Genomic DNA, 23,447 nt, shown 5'->3' with positions numbered 1-23,447 from the left:
TAGCCATTTTGTTGAAAATGGTCCGTAGATCAAATAAATATGCCTCGGGGATATGATGACCCCTCAAAGCCCCAGAGCAAGGGCTGCAAACTATGCAAGCTGCCCATTCTTTACATATGAGGTTTTGTATTGGGAAAATGGAGTGTGTTCGATCTTAGGCGTCCAGAAACGCTTAGGGTATTAAGGTGAAACGTTCAAGAAATGTTGAACATAATTAAAAACACTATATGCAGTATGGTTGTCAGAAGATTGTATCATCTGTATGTAAGGAACGGCTGAGGGCATTAAGTCTCAGAGTATGTTAAAGAGGTTGTTAATAAGTGATGGATGTGTAACCAGCCTCCCCCCTTCGCCCTCTTAGGTCCAACCTCTGCTCAATAATGATCAGAATACTGAAAAAGCCATTTTGTTCAAAATCGCAAAAAGGTCTAATTACTCTACCTCCGGGGATGTCATGTTCCTCTGGGCAAGGACTGTAAATTATTCAACTTGCCCAGTGTTTACATGCACGTTTGGGAAAAAAGGGGAAAAAAATTGGGAAAAAAGGTTAATGTTTGTTCCGGGATGTTGAAAAGTTTTCAAAGGGCACTAGCCCCCTTCTATGCCCTTTCTAGATGTCCTCTCCCAAAGACATCCGGTCGAAACTTTTAAATTGCTATCTTGTTCAAAATAGTCTAAGATTAAGTAATCTTGCCCTCGCATATAATATATCCCAACGCCTGTGGGGCAACGGTTGTTTCATATTTGATCCTTGCGTCTCCAAAAAGGCTGAGGCTATTAAGGTGAAACTTTCAGAAAATGCTGATGAAAATTTCGAACAAAATCAAAACACAATATAAAGAGAATGGTCGTCAAAAGGTCGTATCAGTAATATCGAAGGAATGGCTTAGGGTATTAAGTTGAAACTTTCAGGGCATGCTGAGGGAGATATTGAAAAGTGATCGGAGGGCAGCCTGCCCCTTTTTAGATGACCCCTCAGCACTGATTGAAATTTTGAAAAATATTTTTGTTCAAAATATGCAGTAGGTCTAACAATTAAGCCTTCGGTCGTCCTATGCCCCCACAGCCGCCAGAACAGCGAATTTAAATTATGCAATTTGCTCGTTTTTAACGTCAAGAATCTATCATTGAGAAAGGGCGGAATGCATGACTCTGAGTATTTCCGAAAAGGCTAGGGGCGCTGAGATAAAACTTTGGGGAATATTCAGTGGTATGTTGTACTAAATTAAAAGACATTATGTGCATCCCGGTTATCAAAAATAACTTTAAACTTTCAGGGCCAATTTTATTGCTACTCCTACTCTAAAAGCAAGTGGGATTGCGATTACTTCCGACTGCTACTACGACTACGTACGACTGTGACCAAGACTGTTTATGACGGTGACTATTTGTAACTGTGACTACTTACAACTTCGACTACGACTACTTGCGACTGCCACTATTTATGACTGTAACTGCAACAAATTGCAACTGCGACTACTTTTGCTTGCAATACCTTTCAGGAAATGTTTAGGGAATACTGAACAAGCATTAAACGAACTTGTACAGGATGGTTGTCAAAAGGGTGCATCAGCATAATCTCGGGGATTTCTGATAGTATCAAGTTCAAACCTACAAAGCATGATGACGGGGACGTTCAAAAGTGATCAAAGGGCAGCCAGACCCTCCCTAACCTGTCATACTCAGATGTCACCTCTCAAATACTTATCGAGATTAAGAAAAAGCTTTTTGTTCATAACAGTGGAAAGGTCTGATAATTGTGTATCCAGGGTGGTAAGCCTCTATCCCCACAGCCCCCGAAGTAAGATTTATAAGCTATGTAATTTGCCCATTGTTTCCATACAGTAAATACGACTACTTGTGACTGAGACTACTTCCACTTGCGTCTACTTTCAGGAAATTTTGAGGGGAATTTTGAACAAAATCAAAAACAAGTCGCGTGCATGCTGGTTGTAAAATCGGTGCATCAGCAGTGTCTAAGGAACGGTTGAGAGTATTAAGTTAAAACCTTCAGGGCATATTGAAAGGTTCTATGAGGGCTAAGGGTCCCATTGTCTTTTCTAGATGACCCCCATCAACACTTATTAAAATTATGATATAGCCACTTTTTTAAGAACAGTCCAAAGGTCTAATAACTATGCATCCTGGGATAACATTGTCACTACAAAAGAAAGTAATGCTTTGAGCCACCTGTTTTTACTACCACTACCGTTTCCAAAAAGTCTCACATATTACCCATAGAGTTACTACAGCTGTTTCTATTCAAAATTAAAACTTGTTTCCATTTTAGGTACTTCTTACGCTTCTCTGCAAGTCGAGGCATTAAACCTTATGGGGATATGGCAATTGATGATGTTAGTTTTTCACCCGAGTGTTTCGGATTAAGTAAGATTTCTTTGATCTCCATTAATATTAGGTGTCTATAAAACTAAGCTCTGCTTTTCAGAAGAACCTTCAATGTTGGTACTGCATGTTATGGTAGTATCTAAAAATTTTCAAAAACAATCCCTTTAAACCATCCTTTTTAAGTCTTTAAGCGTCAGTAGCACCCCCCCTCTCCGAAACAAAAATTACTCCGTCAAAAAAGTCATTCAACTCACTGATTTCTTGCAATACATAGCCTAGTAGTAATAAACTTTGTAAAGGATTATGCCTAATTCCCATTTAGTAACCACTCTCACTTCTCATTTCAGGTTTTTTTTTAACGATTCCCAAGGCCAGGCATATTTATTGAAATGAGAAACTATGCTTAATTCATGCAGTATTCACAATTTATAAATTTCTTTTTTATGAACGACAATTAATTAGATAATATATCCATAGATATGGAAATCTAACACGCTTGTTTATTTCATAGTTATTTATTTTCCTTGATTTAATATTATTCAGGTTAAGGAGGTAACTTTATCAAAATCTACCTAACACATCTGTTTATTTCATAATGAGCAAAAAATAGTAAATTATACTTATTTTTAATTTACCAATAAAATGAAAAATGCTAGTGCTATAGTACAGTCCGTAACTTATATCACTTAGTAATGATTTAGGGTCTCTTGAAAACATAATTTGACTTTTATTACAACTATGGTAAATGTGAGGCAATACTTAATTTGCAATTTAGCATTCCTGAAATTCTCAAAAAATTGATGAAAGAAAACGTTGGATGAGCCCCCTTTATTTCTCAATTCATACATTAGGATTGATTATGGGAACATTGACTTTGTAGAAGACTCAAAAGATAAAATTAGTGTTGTCCCACTTCCATCTAAATCTGTGATTCCCAATGCGGGGCGCAAGCCCCACTGGTGGAGCATGACAATATTTTTGTGGGCCGTAGACAGAAAGAGCAACATTCGGCTGACAATCTACTTTAGAGTCTTAATTTGAAAAAAAATTGTGAATTATATCACATTCTAATAAATTTAAAGAGCAAAAAAGATACATGATAGTATTGCAACGACGTTATACATTGTATAAAAGGTATTGTATTTAGACAGTATTTCTTATTAGCATAAAATATTAAAAGTATGCTTAGGGAACAACTTAAAAGAAGGTACCATCTTACCAAAACCCCGATCAAAGACACGGATTATTCACGTCTCATACAGAAAGCAAGATCTCCATAAATAGCGAAAATTACTGACTAGAGACCTACAGCTTAAGCATAAATTAATGCTTTAACTTAATTTTGCACGAGTTTAGTGGTGTTCTGTCGTTTGCCCTACAACATATTTGCTTTGTCGGATTTTCTCGTGTTTCTAAAATTATAGTTAACCCATCACACCGCGCTAAACCTAAGGAATGTTACCCTAACAGCCTTGCATATTTAAATAGCACCATATTATTCAGCCACGTTTCTCATATCGTATGCAGGTTATTTTTCATTTATTTACAAAAGCACCGAATACAAGTAAAAAAGTGGTTTGTAACACTTCGATGACTTTGATTAACGAAGCACTGGATCATAACAGCAGAACATTCAGTCACTTTCAATGATTTAGACCGTCTTCAACAGGATCTGCTGGCAAATCTAGCTCCTCCCCTTCAGAATCAGATTCTGATAACTGTGCACGTTCCAAAGCCCCCTCCCTTCAATAAAAGTTCTGGTTACGGCCCTGAGGATTATATATCAGTTTATACCTCCAACCACCCCTTGTCTCTCCCTTAGACCTCATTCTGTATTCATCTGAAGATCCTTTTAATACAACTGCTAAATGCAAGGACCGTTAAACTAAAATAAGAATTTTGATTTCTCTAATACTCAATCCTAATTAAAAATACCAAAATATGATAAAAGTATACTGCTTTATTAACAAGATTAAGAAAACTAACCGGGCCTAACCTAACCAAATTCTCATTTTAACATCCATGGTCAGACATTACTCTCTATCAGTACAGAGGACAAACTAAATGAATTTCATAGATGGCCAGAAAAACCGGTTCTACTTAGATGAAGAACTTGAGTGTTGTAGCTAAAACAAATAAGTGACCTACCGAAATTTTCATTTTAACATCCATGGTCAGACACCACTCTCTGTCAATACATATGGCAAACTAAATGCATTTCAAACATGGCCAGAAAAACCGGTTCGACTTAGTTGAAGAACTTGAGTGGTGTAGATATAACAGATAAGTACCTGAATTTCTTAAAGAAGCTGTAGTTAATAACATCACATTCGGTAATAATTGGTTGAAAAGCAGGCTAAAAGTAGTAGGGGCATTAAGGTTTGATGCCCTCCCTTTTCCCCTTGCATTCCGACAACATGCCCTCTGACGTCACCACATCCCTATCAGATTAACATGGGATTTCTACAACAGCCCAGGCAAAATTCTGATAACATTCCCCACTTAAGATTCCGATAACATTTCCTTCTTAAGATTCCAAGCAGCTGGCAAGATCCCTGGGATTCCAGATGTTCCAGTATTATTATATGATTAATCGAAGTGTGGTTGGAATAATACACAAGAAGCAATAAGCGGAGTCCCTCGCACCTGTGCAATGTGGTCAGCCGGCAAGACTCCCATGAGAGCCCCTGTATCAAGGTGTAATATGGATGACGCAATTTTTTGTAACATCGCGTCAAGACCCGTCGAGAATCCCCGCTTGTAACTTAATAGCGGCACACATGTTGCGTAATGACGGCGCACATCTTACGTAATGACGGTGCCCATATCGCTTTCACATAATACTTTCTTTGAAATTCTATATTTTGTCAAATTGTTCAAGGCATTTTTTCTTTCTTTTTTTATTCTTTCTTTTTTTCTTTAGTTCTTTGTCCTCGCTGGGACTCAAAAGGTGAATTTCCTTCCAATGGAATAGTGCTACAAGCATCAGGACTAACCTGCTATCTCCTGTATTCTGTCCTAGTTAATACATTCTAGGAATAACACATTCCATTGACATCAGTAGGAACCAATTATTGACTCCAACGAGTACAAGATCTCGGCCAATCAGAGGCCCAGAATCCTACGAGTACAAAACCATACCTCTTTCTAGACCAATCAGTGAGTCGGAAATACTTACGGGAGTGACAAAACATGCTCAGTGAATATGACGAATACATGATCATTGACCTACTAACGGTACGAACAACTGGACGAATAAGATCACGACCGGGACATGTGACATCATCAGATAAGGAAAAGATGACAGCTGTCAATCACCGGTTGGAATACTGTGATAAAAGGTGACATTATCAGATAAGGAAATTTCAACTTTGGAATATTCTTATCAGAGAGTTGAAAATACAGACAGGACAATATAACTGACTGACACAATTTCTCCATGAGACAAGATAAATTTGAAAGTAGAAACGAAAATGGTAAAGCCTCTCAGGGAATGCTAACTCCTCTTAAGAGATACAGATTATTTTTTTATTTGGGCGATTCTCAACTGTAATCAGTATAATACACAAGTACAATTTGAACAGTGTTGTAAGGTCCCCTACCCCAACCCCAAAGGGCCCGCCCTCCCCCAAAATTTTTTGCCCCCCCCCCATTTTTTAATACTTTTTTTGCGCGCTTGAGACATAAAAGAGTCCCTCCCCTCCCCCCAACTTTTTTGGGCCCCCCTTTTTTTAATACTTTTTTTTGCGCGCTTGAGAGACAGAAGGCCCCCCCCTCCCCCCAACTTTTTTGCCCCCCCCCCCATTTTTAATACTTTTTTTCGCGTGTTTGAGACACAATAATTAACAGATAGAAAAGTTTTTCAGCTAAAGCAGGGAACAAGTTTAAAACTTTTTCTTTTAAAGTTGGGTTTTAATTTTCAGAAATAAGAACATATTTAACGTGGGAGTTGTTTCCTGGGAATTTTAAATGTGACAGTGCAGGGATGCCAAAACAAAGAAACATTCAGAAATTACATTTAGGGGATTATTTGAGCGATACAGATTGAGACATTTTAGGGGATTATTTGGACAAAACAGATTGAGACATTTTAGAGGATTATTTGGGCAAAACAGATTGAGAGGGATTGAGAGAGATTACGAGAGATTGAGAGACTAAGAGAAAGTAAAATCATGAACCAGCATAAGTAAAGATACCAAATCATAAGTTTCTAACAAAACACACACGACATGAGAAGAAACATAGCACAGGAAGCAAGAAACGAAGATTTTCTCACAAGTAAAATCATGAGCCAGCATATTTAAAAATACCAAAACATAAGTTTCCAACAACACACAGACGACATGAGAAGAAACCTAGCAAAAGAAGCAAGAAACAGCAGACATTCACACAAGTAAAATCATGAACCAGCATAAGTAAAAATACCAAATCATAAGTTTCCAACGACAAATACACGACATGAGAAGAAACCTAGTAAAGGAAGCAAGAAACAACAGACTTTCACACAAGTAAAATCATGAATCACCACAAGTAAAAATACTAGATCATAAGTTTTCAACAACACACACACGACATGAGAAGAAACATAGAATAGAAAACAAGAAACAACAGACTTTCACACAAGTAAAATCATGAACCAGCACAAGTAAAAATACCACATCATAAGTTTCCAACAACACACAGACGACATAAGAAGAAACCTAGCAAAGGACGCAAGAAACAGCAGACTTTCACACAAGTAAAATCATGAACCACCATAAGTAAAAATACTAAATCAAAAGTTTCTAACACAAAACACAGGACATGAGAAGAAAACTAGCACAGAAAGCAAGAAACAGCAGACTTTCACACAAATAAAATCTTGAACCATTATTAATAAAAATACCAAATCATAAGTTTCCAAAAACACACACACGACATGAGAAGAGTCCTAACAAAGCAAGCAAGAAACAACAGACTTTCACACAAGTAAAATTATGAACCAGCATAAGTAAAAATACCAAATCATAAGTTTCCAACAACACAAACATGACAAGAGAAGAAACCTAGCAGAGGAAGCCAGAAACAACAGACCTTCACACAAGTAAAATCATGAACCAGCATAAGTAAAAATACCAAATCATAAGTTTCCAACAACGCACACACGACTTGAGAAGAAACCTAGCAAAGGATGCAAGAAACATCAGACATTCACACAAGTAAAATCATGAACCAGCATAAGTAAAAATACAAAATCACAAGTTTCCAACAATACACACACGACATGAGAGGAAACCTAGCAAACGAAGCAAGAAACAACAGACATTCACAAAGGTAAAATCATGAACCAGCATAAGTAAGAATACCAAATCATAAGTTTCCAACAACACACACACGCACGACATGAGAAGAAACACAGCACAGGAAGTAAGAAACAGCAGACTTTCCCACAAATAAGATCTTTAACCATCATCAATAAAAATATCAAATCATAAGTTTTCAAAACACACACACACGACATGAGAAGAAACCTAGCAAAGGAAGCAAGAAACAACAGACTTTCACGCAAGTAAAATCATGAACCAGCATAAGTAAAAATACCAAGTCATAAGTTTCCAACAACAGACACACGACACGAGATGAAGCCCAGCAAAGCAAGCAAGAAAAACAGACATTCACACAAGTAAAATCATGAACCAGCAAAAGTAAAAATACCACATCATAAGTTTCCAACAACACAAACATGACATGAGAAGAAACATAGCACAGGAAGCAAGATACGAAAACTTTCACACAAGTAAAATCATGAACCAGAATATTTAAAAATAACAAATCATAAGTTTCCACAACACACAGACAACATGAGAAGAAACCTAGCACATAAAGCAAGAAACAACAGACATTCACATAAGTAAAATCATGAGCCAGAATAAGTGAAAATACCAAATCATAAGTTTCCAACAACACAATCACACGACATGAGAAGAAACCTAGCAAGGGAAGCAAGAAACAAAAGACTTTCACACAAGTAAAATCATGAACCAACACAAGTAAAAATACCAAATCATAAGTTTCCAACAACACACACACAACATGAGAAGAAACCTAGCAAAGGAAGCAAGAAACAACATATATTCACACAAGTAAAATTATGAGCCAGCATAAGTGAAAATACCAAATCATAAGTTTCCAACAACACAAACACGACATGAGAAGAAACCTAGCAAGGGAAGCAAGAAACAACAGACTTTTACAAAAGTAAAATCATGAGCCATCGCAAGTAAAAATATCAAATCATAAGTTTCCAACAACACACACACGATATTAGAAGAAACCTAGCACAGGTAGCAAGAAATGAAGACTTTCACACAAGTAAAATTGTGAACCAGAAAAGTAAAAATACCAAATCATAAGTTTCTAACAACACACAGACGACATGAGAAGAAACCTAGCAAAGGAAGCAAGAAACAACAGACATTCATACAAGTAAAATCATGAACCAGCATAAGTAAAAATACCAAATTATAAGTTTCCAACAACAAACACACGACATGGGAAAAAACCTAGCAAAGGAAGCAAGAAACAACAAACTTTCACACAAGTAAAATCATGAACCAACATAAGTAAAAATACCACATCATAAGCTTCCAAACAACACACAGACGACATGAGGAGAAACCTAGCAAAAGGAAGCAAGAAACAGCAGACTTTCAAACAAGTAAAATCATGAACCAGCACAAGAAAAATACCACATCATAAGTTTTCAACAATACACACACGACATGAGAAGAAACATAGCACAGGAAGCAAGAAATGAAGACTTTCACACAAGTAAAATCATGAACCAGCATATTTAAAAATACCGAATCATAAGTTTCCAACAACACACAGACGACATGAAAAGAAACCTAGCACTGAAAGCAAGAAACAGCAGACTTTCACACAAATAAAGTCTTGAACCATCATAAATAAAAATACCAAATCTTAAGTTTCCAATAACACACACGCGACATGAGAAGAAACCTAGCAAAGGAAGCAAGAAACAACAGACTTTCACACAAGTAAAATCATGAACCAGAACAAGTAAAAATACCAAGTCATAAGTTTCCAACAACACATACACGACATGCGAAGAAACATAGCACAGGTAGCAAGAAACGAAGACTTTTACACAAGTAAAATCATGAACCAGTATATTTAAAAATACCAAATCATAAGTTTCCAACAACAAACAGACGACATGAGAAGAAACCTAGAACAGAAAGCAAGAAACAGCAGACTTTCACAGAAAAAAAAATCTTTAACCATTATAAATAAAAATACTAAATCATAAGTTTCCAACAACACACACACGACATGAGAAGAAACCGAGCAAAGGAAGCAAGAAACAAATGACATTCACACAAGTAAAATCATGAACCAGCGTAAGTAAAAATACCAAATCATAAGTTTCCAACAACAAACACACGACATGAGAAGAAAGCTAGCACAGGAAGCAAGAAACAGCAGACTTTCACACAAATAAAATCTTGAATCATCATAAATAAAAATACAAAATCATAAGTTTCCAACAACACACACTCGACATGAGAAGAAACCTAGCACAGGCAGCAAGAAACAAAAGACTTTCACACAAGTAGAATCATGAACCAGCATAAGTAAAACTACCAAATCATAATTTTCCAACAACACACACACGACATGAGAAGAAACCTAGCAAAGGAAGCAAGAAACAACAGACTTTCACACAAGTAAAATTATGAACCATCGCAAGTAAAAATACCAAATCATAAGTTTCCAACAACACACACACGACAAGAGAAGAAACCTAGCACAGGAAGCAAGAAACAGCAGACATTCACACAAGTAAAATCATGAGCCATCTGAATTTTCTCAAAGAAAAGAAAAAAGTTATAGTCCAATTCTAATTATTTCCAAAGAAAATAAAAAATCTCCGACTTTTTAATAAACATTCTAAGTGTTTGACATGCTACCGTATCCTAAAATAACATAAATATAACAAAGTAATGCATAAAATGTTTTTATTGAAATAACAACATGTGGAATATTCACATAAAAATATGTTACAGGGCATTATTATACATTATTAACATCATTGAACAACTTTGGACATTTTAAATCTGTTCCATAAAATAATTTATCATATTCTCTCTTGATACTAGAGTTACTCGCTTCTCTTAGTTCATAACCACTAGAATAATCATTCATCCATTTTTTGTCATATACAATTTTTGCTGGGATGTCACCTACTGGTTCAATACACGTTTCATCCTTGGTATTATTTGATTCATTGACTATATGATCAATAGCGGTAATAATGTTCACTTGTGCTTCATTTTCCATCAATTTATCTTTATATTCTTTTGTGATATTTTCTGCCAATGCTTTTTTTTATTTTTCCGGCAGTTTTATTGTCTATTATTACATTATTTTTATATAGGTAACAGTTCTGGCACGTTGACAAGATATAATTTATGATGTTGGTGCAACAGTAGGCCTTTTTTTTCCTCTTTGCTTTCATTCGAATGCTAACACCGGAAAGATGGCGATAAGATCTATCAACGGCTAACATGTTACCAGAACCATTAGCTAGAAGTTGCCCCTCTTCATCAACTATTGTTTTTGTGTTGGCATTCTCTTTGAGTACTAACTTCTATGGAAATGATACTTTCACATATCCACCTTTTGAATGATGGAAAATCTTGGGTACCCCAAAGGAATTTAACTCCTCACACAAGTAAAAATACCACATCATAAGTTTCCAACAACACACACATGACATGAGAAGAAACATAGCACAGGAAGCAAGAAACGAAGACTTTCACACAAGTAAAATCATGAACCAGCATATTTAAAAATACCAAATCATAAGTTTCCAACAACATTTTATTCATTTTTAAGGTTATTTTTTGCATATTTTTCTAATGAAGTTGGGTTTTATTCATTTTTAAGGTTAATTTAGTCTAAGTTACCCACGCGCGTATAACCTATGCGCTTATGTGAAGAAACAGAATCATGTCACCATATGCGACATGAGAAGAAACCTAGCAAAGGAAGCAAGAAACAACAGACATTCACACAAGTAAAATAATGAACCAACACAAGTGAAAATACCACATCATAAGTTTCCTTCAGCACACACATGACCTGAGAAGAAACATAGCACAGGAAGCAAGAAACAAAGACTTTCACACCATTAAAATCATGAACCAGCATATTTAAAATACCAAATCATATGTTTCCAACAACACACAGACGACAAGAGAAGAAACCTGGCACAGAAAGAAAGAAACAGCAGACTTTCATACAAATAATATCTTGAACATTCATAAATAAAAATACCAAATCTTAAGTTTCCAAAAACACAAACACGCCATGAAGTGAAACGTTGCACAGGAAGCAGGAAATAACAGACTTTCAAACAAGTAAAATCATGAACCAGCATAAGTAAAAATACCAAATCCTAAGTTTCCAACAACACACACACGGCATGAGAAGAAACCTAGCAAAGGAAGAAAGAAACAACAGACATTCACACAAGTAAAATCATGAACCAGCAAAAGTAAAAATACCACATCATAAGTTTTCAACAACACACACATGACATGAAAAGAAATATAGCAAAGGAAGAAAGACACGAAGACTTTCACACAAGTAAAATCTCGAACCAGCAGATTTAAAAATACCAAATCATAAGTTTCCAACAACACATAGATGACATGAGAAGAAATCTAGCACAGAAAGCAAGAAACAGCAGACTTTCACACAAATAAAATCTTGAACCATCATAAATAAAAATACCAAATCATAATTTTTCAAAAACACACAAACACGACATGAGAAGAAACCTAGCAAAGGAAGCAAGAAACAAAAGACTTTCAAACAAGTAAAATCATGAACCAGCATAAGTAACAATACCAAATCATAAGTTTCCAACAACACACAAACAACATGAGAAGAAACATAGCAAAGGAAGCAAGAAACAACTGACTTTCATACAAGTAAAATCATGAACCATCTCAAGTAAAAATATCAAATCATAAGTTTCCAACAACACACACACGACATGAGAAGAAGCATAGCACAGGAAGCAAGAAACGGTGACTTTCACATAAGTAAAATCATGAACCAGTATATTTAAAAATACCAAATCATAAGTTTCCAACAACACACAGACGACATCAGAAGAAACCAAGCACTGAAAGCAAGAAACAGCAGACTTTCACACAAATAAAATCTTGAACCATCATAAATAAAAATACCAAATCCTAAGTTTCCAAAAACACACACACGATATGAGGAGAAACCTAGCAAAGGAAGTAAGAAACAACAGAATTTCATACAAGTAAAATCATGAACCAGCATAAGTAAATATACCTAATCATAATTTTCCAACAACACACACACACGACATGAGAAGAAACCTAGCAAAGGAAGCAAGTGGTAATGGACTTTCACACAAGTACAATCATGAACAAGCACAAGTAAAAATACCAAATCATAAGTTTCCAACAACGCACACATGACATGAGAAGAAACATAGCACATGAAGCAAGAAACGAAGACTTTTACACAAGTAAAATCATGAACCAGCATATTTAAAAATACCAAATCATAGGTATCCAACAAAATTTTATTCATTTTTAAGGTTTTTTTTGCATATTTTTCTAATAAAGTTGGGTTTTATTCATTTATAAGATTAATTTAGTCTAGGTTATGCGCGCGCGGGTAACCTAGACTAAATTAACCTTAAAAATGAATAAAACCCAACTTTATTAGAAAAATATGCAAAAAATAACCTTAAAAATGAATAAAATGTTGTTGGAAACTTATGATTTGGTATTTTTAAATATGCTGGTTCATGATTTTACTTGTGTGAAAGTCTTCGTTTCTTACTTACTGTGCCAGGTATCTTCTCATGTCATGTGTGTGTTGTTGGAAACTTATGATGTGGTATTTTTACTTGTGTGAGGAGTTAAATTCCTTTGGGGTACCCAAGCATTTCCATCATTCAAAAGGTGGATATGTGAAAGTATCATTTCAGGAGAAGTTAGTACTCAAAGAGAATGCCAACACAAAAATAATAGTTGATGAAGAGGGGCAACTTCTAGCTAATGGTTTTTGTAACATGTTCGCCATTAATAAATCTTATCGCCATCTTTCCGGTGTTAGCATTCGAATGAAAGCAAAGAGGAAAAGAAAGGCCTACTGCTGCACCAACATCATAAATCATATTTTGTCAACGTGCCAGAACTGTTACCTCTGTAAAATAATGTGATAATAGACAATAAAACTGCCGGAAAAATAAAAAGAGCATTGCAGACTATATCACAAAAGAATATAAAGATAAATTGATGGAAAATGAAGCAAAAGTTAAAATTATTACTACTATTGATCATATAGTCAATGAATCAAATAATACGAAGGATGACACGTGTATTGAACCAGTAGGTGACATCCCAGCAAAAATTGTATATGACTCATAATGGATGAATGATGATTCTAGTGGTTATGAACTAAGAGAAGCGAGTAACTCTAGTATCAAGAGAGAACATGATAAATTATTTTATGAAACAGATTTAAAATGTCCAAAACTGTTCAATGATGTTAATAATGTATAATAATGCCTGTAACATATTTTTATGTGAATATTCTACATGTTGTTATTTCAATTAAAACATTTTATGCATTACTTTGTTATATTTCTGTTATTTTAGGATATAGTAGCATGTCAAACACTTAGAATGTTTATTAAAAAGTCGGAGATTTTTTATTTTCTTTGGAAAAAATTAGAGTTGGACGGTAACTTTTTTCTTTTCTTTTAGAAAATTCAGATGGCTCATGATTTTACTTGTGTGAATGTCTGTTGTTTCTTGCTTCCTTTGCTAGGTCTCTTCTGATGTCGTGTGTGTGTTGTTGGAAACTTAAGATTTCGTATTTTTACTTGCGATGGTTCGTGATTTTACTTGTGTGAAAGTCTGTTGTTTCTTGATTTCTTTGCTAGGTTTCTTCTCATGTCGTCTGTGTGTTGTTGGAAACTTATGATTTGGTATTTTTACTTATGCTGGTTCATGATTTTACTTGTGTCAAAGTCTTTTGTTTGTTGCTTCCTTTGCTAGGTTTCTTCTCATGTCGTGTGTGTGTTTTTGGAAACTTATGATTTTGTATTTTTATTTATGATGGTTCAAGATTTTATTTGTGTGAAAGTCTGCCGTTTCTTGCTTCCTGTGTTATGGTTCTTCTCATGTCGCTGTGTGTTGTTTGGAAACTTATGATTTGATATTTTTACTTGCGATGGTTCATGATTTTACTTGTTTGAAAGTCTGTTGTTTCTTGCTTCCTTTGCTAGGTTTCTTCTCATGTCATGTGTTTGTTGTTGGAAACTTATGATTTGGTATTTTTACTTATGCTGGCTCATGATCTTACTTTTGTGAATGTCTGTTGTTTCTTGCTTCCTTTGCTAGGTTTCTTCTCATGTCGTGTGTGTGTTGTTGGAAACTTATGATTTGGTACTTTTACTTCTGCTGGTTCAGGATTTTACTTGTGTGAAAGTCTTCGTTTCTTGCTTTCTATGCTATGTTTCCTCTCATGTCGTCTGTTTGTTGTTGGAAACTTATGATTTGGTATTTTTAAATATGCTGGTTCATGATTTTACGTGTGTCAAAGTCTTCGTTTCTTGCTTCCTGTGCTATGTTTCTTCGCATGTCGTGTGTGTGTTGTTCGAAACTTATGATTTGGTATTTTTACTTGTTCTGTTTCATGATTTTACTTGTGTGAAAGTCTGTTGTTTCTTGCTTCCTTTGCTATGTTTCTTCTCATGTCGTGTGTGTGTTGTTGGAAACTTGTGATTTGGTATTTTTACTTACGCTGGTTCATGATTTTACTTGTGTGAAAGTATGTTGTTTCTTGCTTCATTTGCTAGGTTTCTTCTCATGTCGTGTGTGTGTTTTTGGAAACTTAAGATTTGGTATATTTATTTATGATGGTTCAAGATTTTATTTGTGTGAAAGTCTGCTGTTTCTTGCTTTCAGTGCTAGGTTTCTTCTCATGTCGTCTGTGTGTTGTTGGAAACTTATGATTAGGTATTTTTAAATATGCTGGTTCATGATTTTACTTGTGTGAAAGTTTTCGTTTCTTGCATCCTGTGCTATATTTCTTAACAGGTCCTGTGTGTATTTTTGGAAACTTATGATTTGGTATTTTTATTTATGAAGGTTCAAGATTTTATTTGTGTGAAAGTCTGCTGTTTCTTGCTTCCTGTGCTATGTTTCTTCTCATGTCGTGTGTGTGTTGTTGGAAACTTATGATTTGGTATTTTTACTTATGGTGGTTCATGATTTTACTTGTGTATAAGTCAATTGTTTCTTGCTTCCCTTGCTAGGTTTCTTCTCACGTCGTGTGTGTATTGTTGGAAATTTATGATTTGGTATTTTCACTTATGCTGGCTCATGATTTTACTTGTGTGATATAGTCATGTTGTTTCTTGCTTCCCTTGCTAGGTTTCTTCTCATGTCTGTGTGTGTTGTTGGAAACTTATGATTTGGTATTTTCACTTATGCTGGTTCATGATTTTACTTGAGTGAATATATGTTGTTTCTTGCTTCCTTTGCTAGGTTTTTTCTCATGTTGTGTGTGTTGTTGGAAACTTATGATTTGGTATTTTTACTTGTGGTGGTTCATGATTTTACTTCTGTGAAAGACTATTGTTTCTTCCTCCCCTTGCTAGGTTTCTTCTCATGTCGTGTGTGTTTGTTGTTGGAAACTTTTGATTTGGTATTTTCACTTATGCTGGCTCATGATTTTACTTGTGTGGATCTTCTCGTGTCGTGTGTGTGTTGTTGGAAACTTATGACTTGGTATTTTTACTTATGCTGGTTCATGATTTTACTTGCGTGAAAGTCTGTTGTTTCTTGCTTCCTTTTCTAGGTTTCTTCTCTTGTGTGTGTGTGTTGTTGGAAACTTATGATTTGGTATTTTTAATTCTGCAGGTTCGTGATTTTACTTGTATGAAAGTCTGTTGTTTCTGATTTCATGTGCTAGTTTTCTTCTCTTGTCATGTGTGTTTTTTTGGAAACTAATGATTTTGTATTTTTAAATATGCTGGTTCATGATTTTACTTGTGTGAAAATCTTCGTTTCTTGCTTACTGTGCTATGTTTCTTCTCATGTCATGTGTGTGTTGTTGGAAACTTATGATGTGGTATTTTTACTTGTAATGGTTCATGATTTTACTTGTGTGAAAGTCTGTTGTTTCTTGCTTCCTTTGCTAGGTTTCTTCTCATGTCGCGTGTGTGTTGTTGGAAACTAATGACTTGGTATTTTTACTTATGCTGGTTCATGATTTTACTTTTGTAAAAGTCTGTTGTTTCTTGCTTCCTGTGCTAGGTTTCTTCCCTTGTCGTGTGTGTGTTTTTGGAAACTTATTATTTGCTATTTTTACTTATGTTGGTTAAAGATTTTACTTGCATGAATGTCTGTTGTTTCTTGCTTCCTGTGCTATGTTTCTTCTCATGTCGTGTGTGTGTTGTTGGCAACTTATGATTTGGTATTTTTACTTATGGTGGTTCATGATTTTACTTGTGTGGAAGTTTATTGTTTCTTGCTTCCCTTGCCAGGTTTCTGCTCATGTCGTGTGTGTGTTGTTGGAGACTTATGATTTGGTATTTTCACTTATGCTGGCTCATGATTTTACTTGTGTGAGTGTCAGTTGTTTCTTGCTTCCCGTGCTAGGTTTCTTCTCATGTCGTCAGTGTGTTGCTGGAAACTTATTATTTGGTATTTTTACTTGTGAAGGTTAAAGATTTTACTTGTGTGAAAGTCTTTTGCTTCTTCATCGCTTTTCTAGTTTTATTCTCATGTCGTGTTTGTTTGTTGTTGGAAACTTATGATTTGGTATTTATACTTGTGCTGGCTCATGATTTTACTTGTGTGGATCTTCTCGAGTCGTTTATGTGTTGTTGGAAACTAATGACTTGGTATTTTTGCTTATGCTGGTTCATGATTCTATTTGCGTGAAAGTTTGTTGTTTCTTGCTTCCTGTGCTAGGTTTCTTCTCATGTCGTGTGTGTTTGTTGTTGGAAACTTATGATTTGGTATTTTCACTTGTGCTGGCTCATGATTTTACTTGTGTGAATGTCTGTTGTTTCTTGCTTCCTATGCTAGGTTTCTTCTCAAGTCGTGTATGTGTTGTTGGAAACTTATGATTTGGTATTTTTGCTTATGCTGGTTCATGATTCTACTTTTGTGAAAGTCTGTTGTTTCTTGCTTCCTTTGTTAGGTTTCTTCTCATGTCGTGTGTGTATTGTTGGAAACTTATGATTTGGTATTTTTACTTATGCTGGTTCAAGATTTTACTTGTGTGAAAGTCTGCTGTTTGTTGTTTTCTGTTCTGTATTTATTCTCATAGCGTCTATGTGTTGTTGGAAACTTATTATTTGGTATTTTTTACTTATGTTGGTTCATTATTTTCCTTGTATGAAAGTCTGTTGTTTCTCATTTCCTTCGCTAGATTTCTTCTCATGTCGTGTGTGTACCGCTTGAAATTTATGATTTTGTATTTTTAATTATGTTGGTTCATGATTTTACTTGTGTGAATGTCTGTTGTTTCTTGCTTCGTTGGCTAAGTTTCTTCGCATGTCGTGTGTGTGTGTTGTTGGAAACTTATGATTTGGTATTTTTATTTATGATGGTTCGAGATTTTACTTGTGTGAATGTCTTTGTTTCTTGCTTCCTGTGCTAGGTTTCTTCTCATTTCGTATGTGTGTTGTTTGGAAACTTATGATTTGGTATTTTTACTTGTGCTGGTTCATGATTTTACTTGTGTGAATGTCTGTTGTTTCTTGCTTTCTTTGCTATGTTTTTTCTCATTTCATGTTTTTGCTGTTGGAAACTTATGATTAGGTATAACTAATGATGTTGGTTCATGATACTACTTATATGAAAGTCTGTTGTTTCTTGCTTCCTTTGCTAGGTTTCTTCTCATGTCGTCTGTGTGTATTGTTGGAAACTTATGATTTGGTATTTTGTACTTGTGCTGGTTCATGATTTTACTTGTGTGAATGTCTGTTGTTTCTTGCATCCTTTGCTAGGTTTCTTCTCAAGTCGTGTGTGTGTGTTGTTGGAAACTTATGATTTGGTATTTTTACTTCTGCTGGTTCATGATTTTACTTTTGTGAAGGTCTGTTGTTTCTTGCTTCCTTTGCTAGGTTTCTTTTCATGTTGTGTGTGTATTGTTATAAACTTATAATTTGGTATTTATACTTCTGCTGGTTCATGATTTTACTTGTATGAAAGTCTGTTGTTTCTGGCTTCCTTTGCTAGGTTTCTTCTCTTGTCCTGTGTGTGTTGTTGGAAACTTATGATTTGGTATTTTTACTTTTACTGGTTCATGATATTACTTGTGTGAAAGTCTGTTGTTTTTGCTTCCTTTGCTAGGATTCTTCTCATGTCGTGTGTGTGTTTTTGGAAACTTATGATTTGGTATTTTTACTTCTGCTGATTCATGATATTACTTGTGTGAAAGTCTGTTGTTTTTGCTTCCTTTGCTTGGATTCTTCTCATGTCGTGTGTGTGTTTTTGGAAACTTATGATTTGGTATTTTTAAATATGCTGGTGCATGATTTTACTTGTGTGAAAGTCTTCGTTTCTTGCTTCCTGGGCTATTTTTCTTCTCATGTCGCATGTGTGTTGTTTGAAAACTTATGATGTGGAATTTTTACTTGTGCTGGTTCATGATTTTACTTGTGTGAAAGTCTGTTGTTTCTTGCTTCCTTTGCTAGGTTTCTTCTCATGTCGTGTTTTTGTTGGTGGAAACTTATGATTTAGTATTTTTACTTATGCTGGTTCATGATTTTACTTGTGTGAAAGTGTGCTGTTTCTTGCTTCCTGTGCTAGTTTTCTTCTCATGTCGTCTGTGTGTATTGTTGTAAACTTATGATTTGGTATTTTTACTTGTGCTGGTTCATAATTTTACTTGTGTGAAAGTCTTTTGTTTCTTGCTTCCTTTGCTAGGTTTCTTCTCATGTCGTGTTTTTGTTGGTGGAAACTTATGATTTGGTATTTTTACTTATGCTGGTTCATGATTTTACTTGTGTGAAAGTCTGCTGTTTCTTGCTTCCTTTGCTAGGTTTCTTCTCATGTCGTCTGTGTGTTGTTGGAAACTTATGATTTGGTATTTTTACTTGTGCTGCATATACTTGTGTAGTCTTTTGTTTTTGCTTCTGCTAGGTTTCTTATCTTATCGTTTATCTTGTGTGAAAGTCTTTTGTTTCTTGCTTCCTTTGCTAGGTTTCTTCTCTTGTCGTGTGTGTGTTGTTGGAAACTTATGATTTGGTATTTTTACTTATGCTGGTTCATGATTTTACTTTTGTGGAAGTCTTTTGTTTCTTGCTTCCTTTGCTAGGTTTTTTGTCATTTCGTGTGTGTGTGTTTTTGTCTGTGTACTTTTGCTGTTTCACGATTTTACTTGTGTGAATGTCTGTTTTTCTTGCTTCCTTTGCTAAGTTTCTTCTCATGTCGTGTGTGTGTTGTTGGAAACTTATGACTTGGTATTTTTACTTAGGCTGGTTCACGATTTTACTTTTGTGACAGTCTGTTGTTTCTTGCTTCCTGTGCAAGGTTTTTTCTCATTTCGTATGTGTGTTTTTGGAAACTTATGATTTGGTATTTTTATTTATGAAGGTTCAAGATTTTATTTGTGTGAAAGTCTGCTGTATCTTGCTTCCTGTGCTATGTTTCTTCTCATGTCGTGTGTGTGTTGTTGGAAACTTATGATTTGGTATTTTTACTAATGGTGGTTCATGATTTTACTTGTATGAAACTCAATTGTTTCTTGCTTCCCTTGCTAGGTTTCTTCTCATGTCGTGTGTGTATTGTTGGAAACTTATGATTTGGTATTTTCACTTATGCTGGCTCATAATTTTACTTGTGTGAATATATGTTGTTTCTTGCTTCCTTTGCTAGGTTTTTTCTCATGTTGTGTGTGTTGTTGGAAACTTATGATTTGGTATTTTTACTTGTGTTGGTTCATGATTTTACTTGTGTGAAAGTCTTTTGTTTCTTCCTCCCCTTGCTAGGTTTCTTCTCATGTCATGTGTGTTTGTTGTTGGAAACTTTTGATTTGGTATTTTCACTTATGCTGGCTCATGATTTTACTTGTGTGAATGTCTGTTGTTTCTTGCTTCCTATGCTAGGTTTCTTCTCATGTCGTCTGTGTGCTGTGAAAACTTATGATTTGGTATTTTTAAATATGCTGGTTCATGATTTTACTTGTGTGAAAGTCTTCGTTTCTTGCTTCCTGTGCTATGTTTCTTCTCATGTCATGTGTGTGTTGTTGGAAACTTATGATGTGGTATTTTTACTTTTGCTGGTTCATGATTTTACTTGTGTGAAAGTCTGTTTTTCTTGCTTCCTTTGCTAGGTTTCTTCTCATGTCGTGTGTGTTGTTGGAAACTTATGACTTGGTATCTTTACTTATGCTGGTTCATGATTTTACTTGTGTGAAAGTCTAATGTTTCTTGCTTCCCGTGCTAGGTTTCTTCTCATTTCATTTGTGTGTTTTTGGAAACTTATGATTTTGTATTTTTATTTATGAAGGTTCAAGATTTTATTTGTGTGAAAGTCTGCTGTTTCTTGCTTTCTGTGCTAGGTTTCTTCTCTTGTCGTCTGTTTGGTGTTGGAAACTTATGATTTGGTATTTTTAAATATGCTGGTTCATGATTTTACTTGTGTAAAAGTCTTCATTTCTTGCTTCCTGTGCTATGTTTCTTTGCATGTCGTGTGTGTGTTGTTAGAAACTTATGATTTGGTATTTTTACTTGTTCTTGTTCATGATTTTACTTGTGTGAAAGTCTGTTGTTTCTTGCTTCCTTTGCTAGGTTTCTTCTCATGTCGTGTGTGTGTTGTTGAAAACTTTTGATTAGGTATTTTTACTTATGCTGGCTCATGATTTTACTTGTGTGAAAGTCTGCTGTTTCTTGCGTCCTTTGCTAGGTTTCTTCTCATGTCGTCTGTGTGCTGTTGGAAACTTATGATTTGGTATTTTTACTTGTGCTGGTACATGATTTTACTTGTGTGAAAGTCTGATGTTTCTTGCTTCCTGTGCTATGTTTCTTCTCATGTCACATGTGTGTTGTTTGAAAACTTATGATGTGGAATTTTTACTTGTGCTGGTTCATAATTTTACTTGTGTGAAAGTCTGCTGTTTCTTGCGTCGTTTGCTAGGTTTCTTCTCATGTCGTCTGTGTGCTGTTGGAAACTTGATTTTTTGATGATTTGAAACTTGATAATTTGGTATATTTACTTGTGCTGGTACATGATTTTACTTTTGTGAAAGTATGATGTTTCTTGCTTCCTGTGCTATGTTTCTTCTCATGTCGTGTGTGTTTTGTTGGAAACTGATGATTTGGTATTTTTACTTATGCTGGTTCATGAATTTACTTGTGTGAATGTCTGCTGTTTCTTGCTTCCTTTGCTGGGTTTCTTCTCATGTCGTCTGTGTGTTGTTGGAAACTTATGATTTGGTATTTCTAAATATGCTGGTTCATGATTTTACTTGTGAGAAAGTCTTCGTTTCTTGCTTCATGTGCTATGTTTCTTCTCATATCGTTTGTGTTTTGTTGGAAACTTATGATTTGGTATTTTTACTTATGCTGGTTCATGATTTTACTTTTATATGATTTTACTTCATAAGTTTCCAACAACACGCAAACAACATAAGAAGAAACATAGCACAGGAAGCAAGAAACAAAAGACCTTCCCACAAGTAAAATCATGAACCAGCATAAGTAAAAATACCAAATCATAAGTTTCCAACAACAAACAAACGACATGAGAAGAAACCTAGCACAGGTAGCAAGAAACGAAGGTTTTCACACAAGTAAAATCGTGAACCAGCATAAGTAAAAATACCAAATCTTAAGTTTCCAAAAACACACACACGACATGAAATGAAACCTAGCACAGGAAGCAAGAAACATCAGACTTTCAAACAAGTAAAATCATGAACCAGCATAAGTAAAAATACCAAATCATAAGTTTCCAACAACACACACACGACATGAGAAGAAACCTAGCAAAGGAAGCAAGAATCAACAGACTTTCACACAAGTAATATCATGAACCAGCAAAAGTAAAAATACCACATCATAAGTTTCCAACACACACATGACATGAGAAGAAATATAGCAAAGGAAGCAAGAAACGAAGACTTTCACACAAGTAAAATCATGAACCAGCATAAGTAAAAATACCAAATCATAAGTTTCCGACAACACACACAAGACATGAGAAGAAACATAGCAAAGGAAGCAAGAAACAACAGACACTCAAACAAGTAAAATCATGAGCCAGCATAAGTGAAAATACCAAATCAAAAGTTTCCAACAACACACACACGACATGAGAAGAAACCAAGCAAGGGGAGGAAGAAACAATAGACTTTCACAGAAGTAAAATCATTGACCACCACAAGTAAAAATACCAAATCATAAGTTTCCAACAACACACACAAGACATGAGAAGAAACATAGCACAGGAAGCAAGAAACAACAGACACTCAAACAAGTAAAATCATGAGCCAGCATAAGTGAAAATACCAAATCATAAGTTTCCAACAACACACACACGACATGAGCAGAAACCTAGCAAGGGAAGCAAGAAACAATAGACTTTCACACAAGTAAAATCATGAACCACCATAAGTAAAAATACCAAATCATAAGTTTCCAACAACAAACACGACATGAGAAAAAACATAGCACAGGAAGCAAGAAATAGCAGACTTTCACACAAATAAAATCTTGAACCTTCATAAATAAAAATACCAAATCATAAGTTTCCAAAAACACACACATGGCATGAGAAGAAACCTAGCACAGGAAGCAAGAAACAACAGACTTTCACACAAGTAAAATCATGAACCAGCATAAGCAACATTACCAAATCATAAGTTTCCAACAACACACAAACGACATGAGAAGAAACCTAGCAAAGGAAGCAAGAAACAACTGACTTTCATACAAGTAAAATCATGAACCATCTCAAGTAAAAATATCAAATCATAAGTTTCCAACAACACACACACAACATGAGAAGAAACCTAGC

General features: G+C 35.1%; 1 protein-coding gene across 1 annotated transcript in view; it reads left to right on the top strand.

The window, feature by feature from the left end:
- Positions 1–23,447, top strand: part of LOC148956440 (ALK tyrosine kinase receptor-like) — a 114,657-nt gene that overhangs the window by 30,480 nt on the left and 60,730 nt on the right. The window contains exon 3 of the mRNA XM_089090926.1: positions 2,291–2,385. Coding sequence (XP_088947052.1) covers positions 2,291–2,385 — 95 coding nt within the window. The remainder of the gene's footprint in view (positions 1–2,290; positions 2,386–23,447) is intronic.

The sequence above is a fragment of the Artemia sp. Qi Xiang Cuo genome, chromosome 1, assembly GCF_049724085.1.
Source record: "Artemia sp. Qi Xiang Cuo chromosome 1, ASM4972408v1, whole genome shotgun sequence".
In the NCBI taxonomy this organism is placed as follows: Eukaryota; Metazoa; Arthropoda; class Branchiopoda; order Anostraca; family Artemiidae; genus Artemia; species Artemia sp. Qi Xiang Cuo.
Note: the sequence above shows the minus strand (reverse complement) of the source record. Positions and strands in the feature narration are given on the sequence as shown.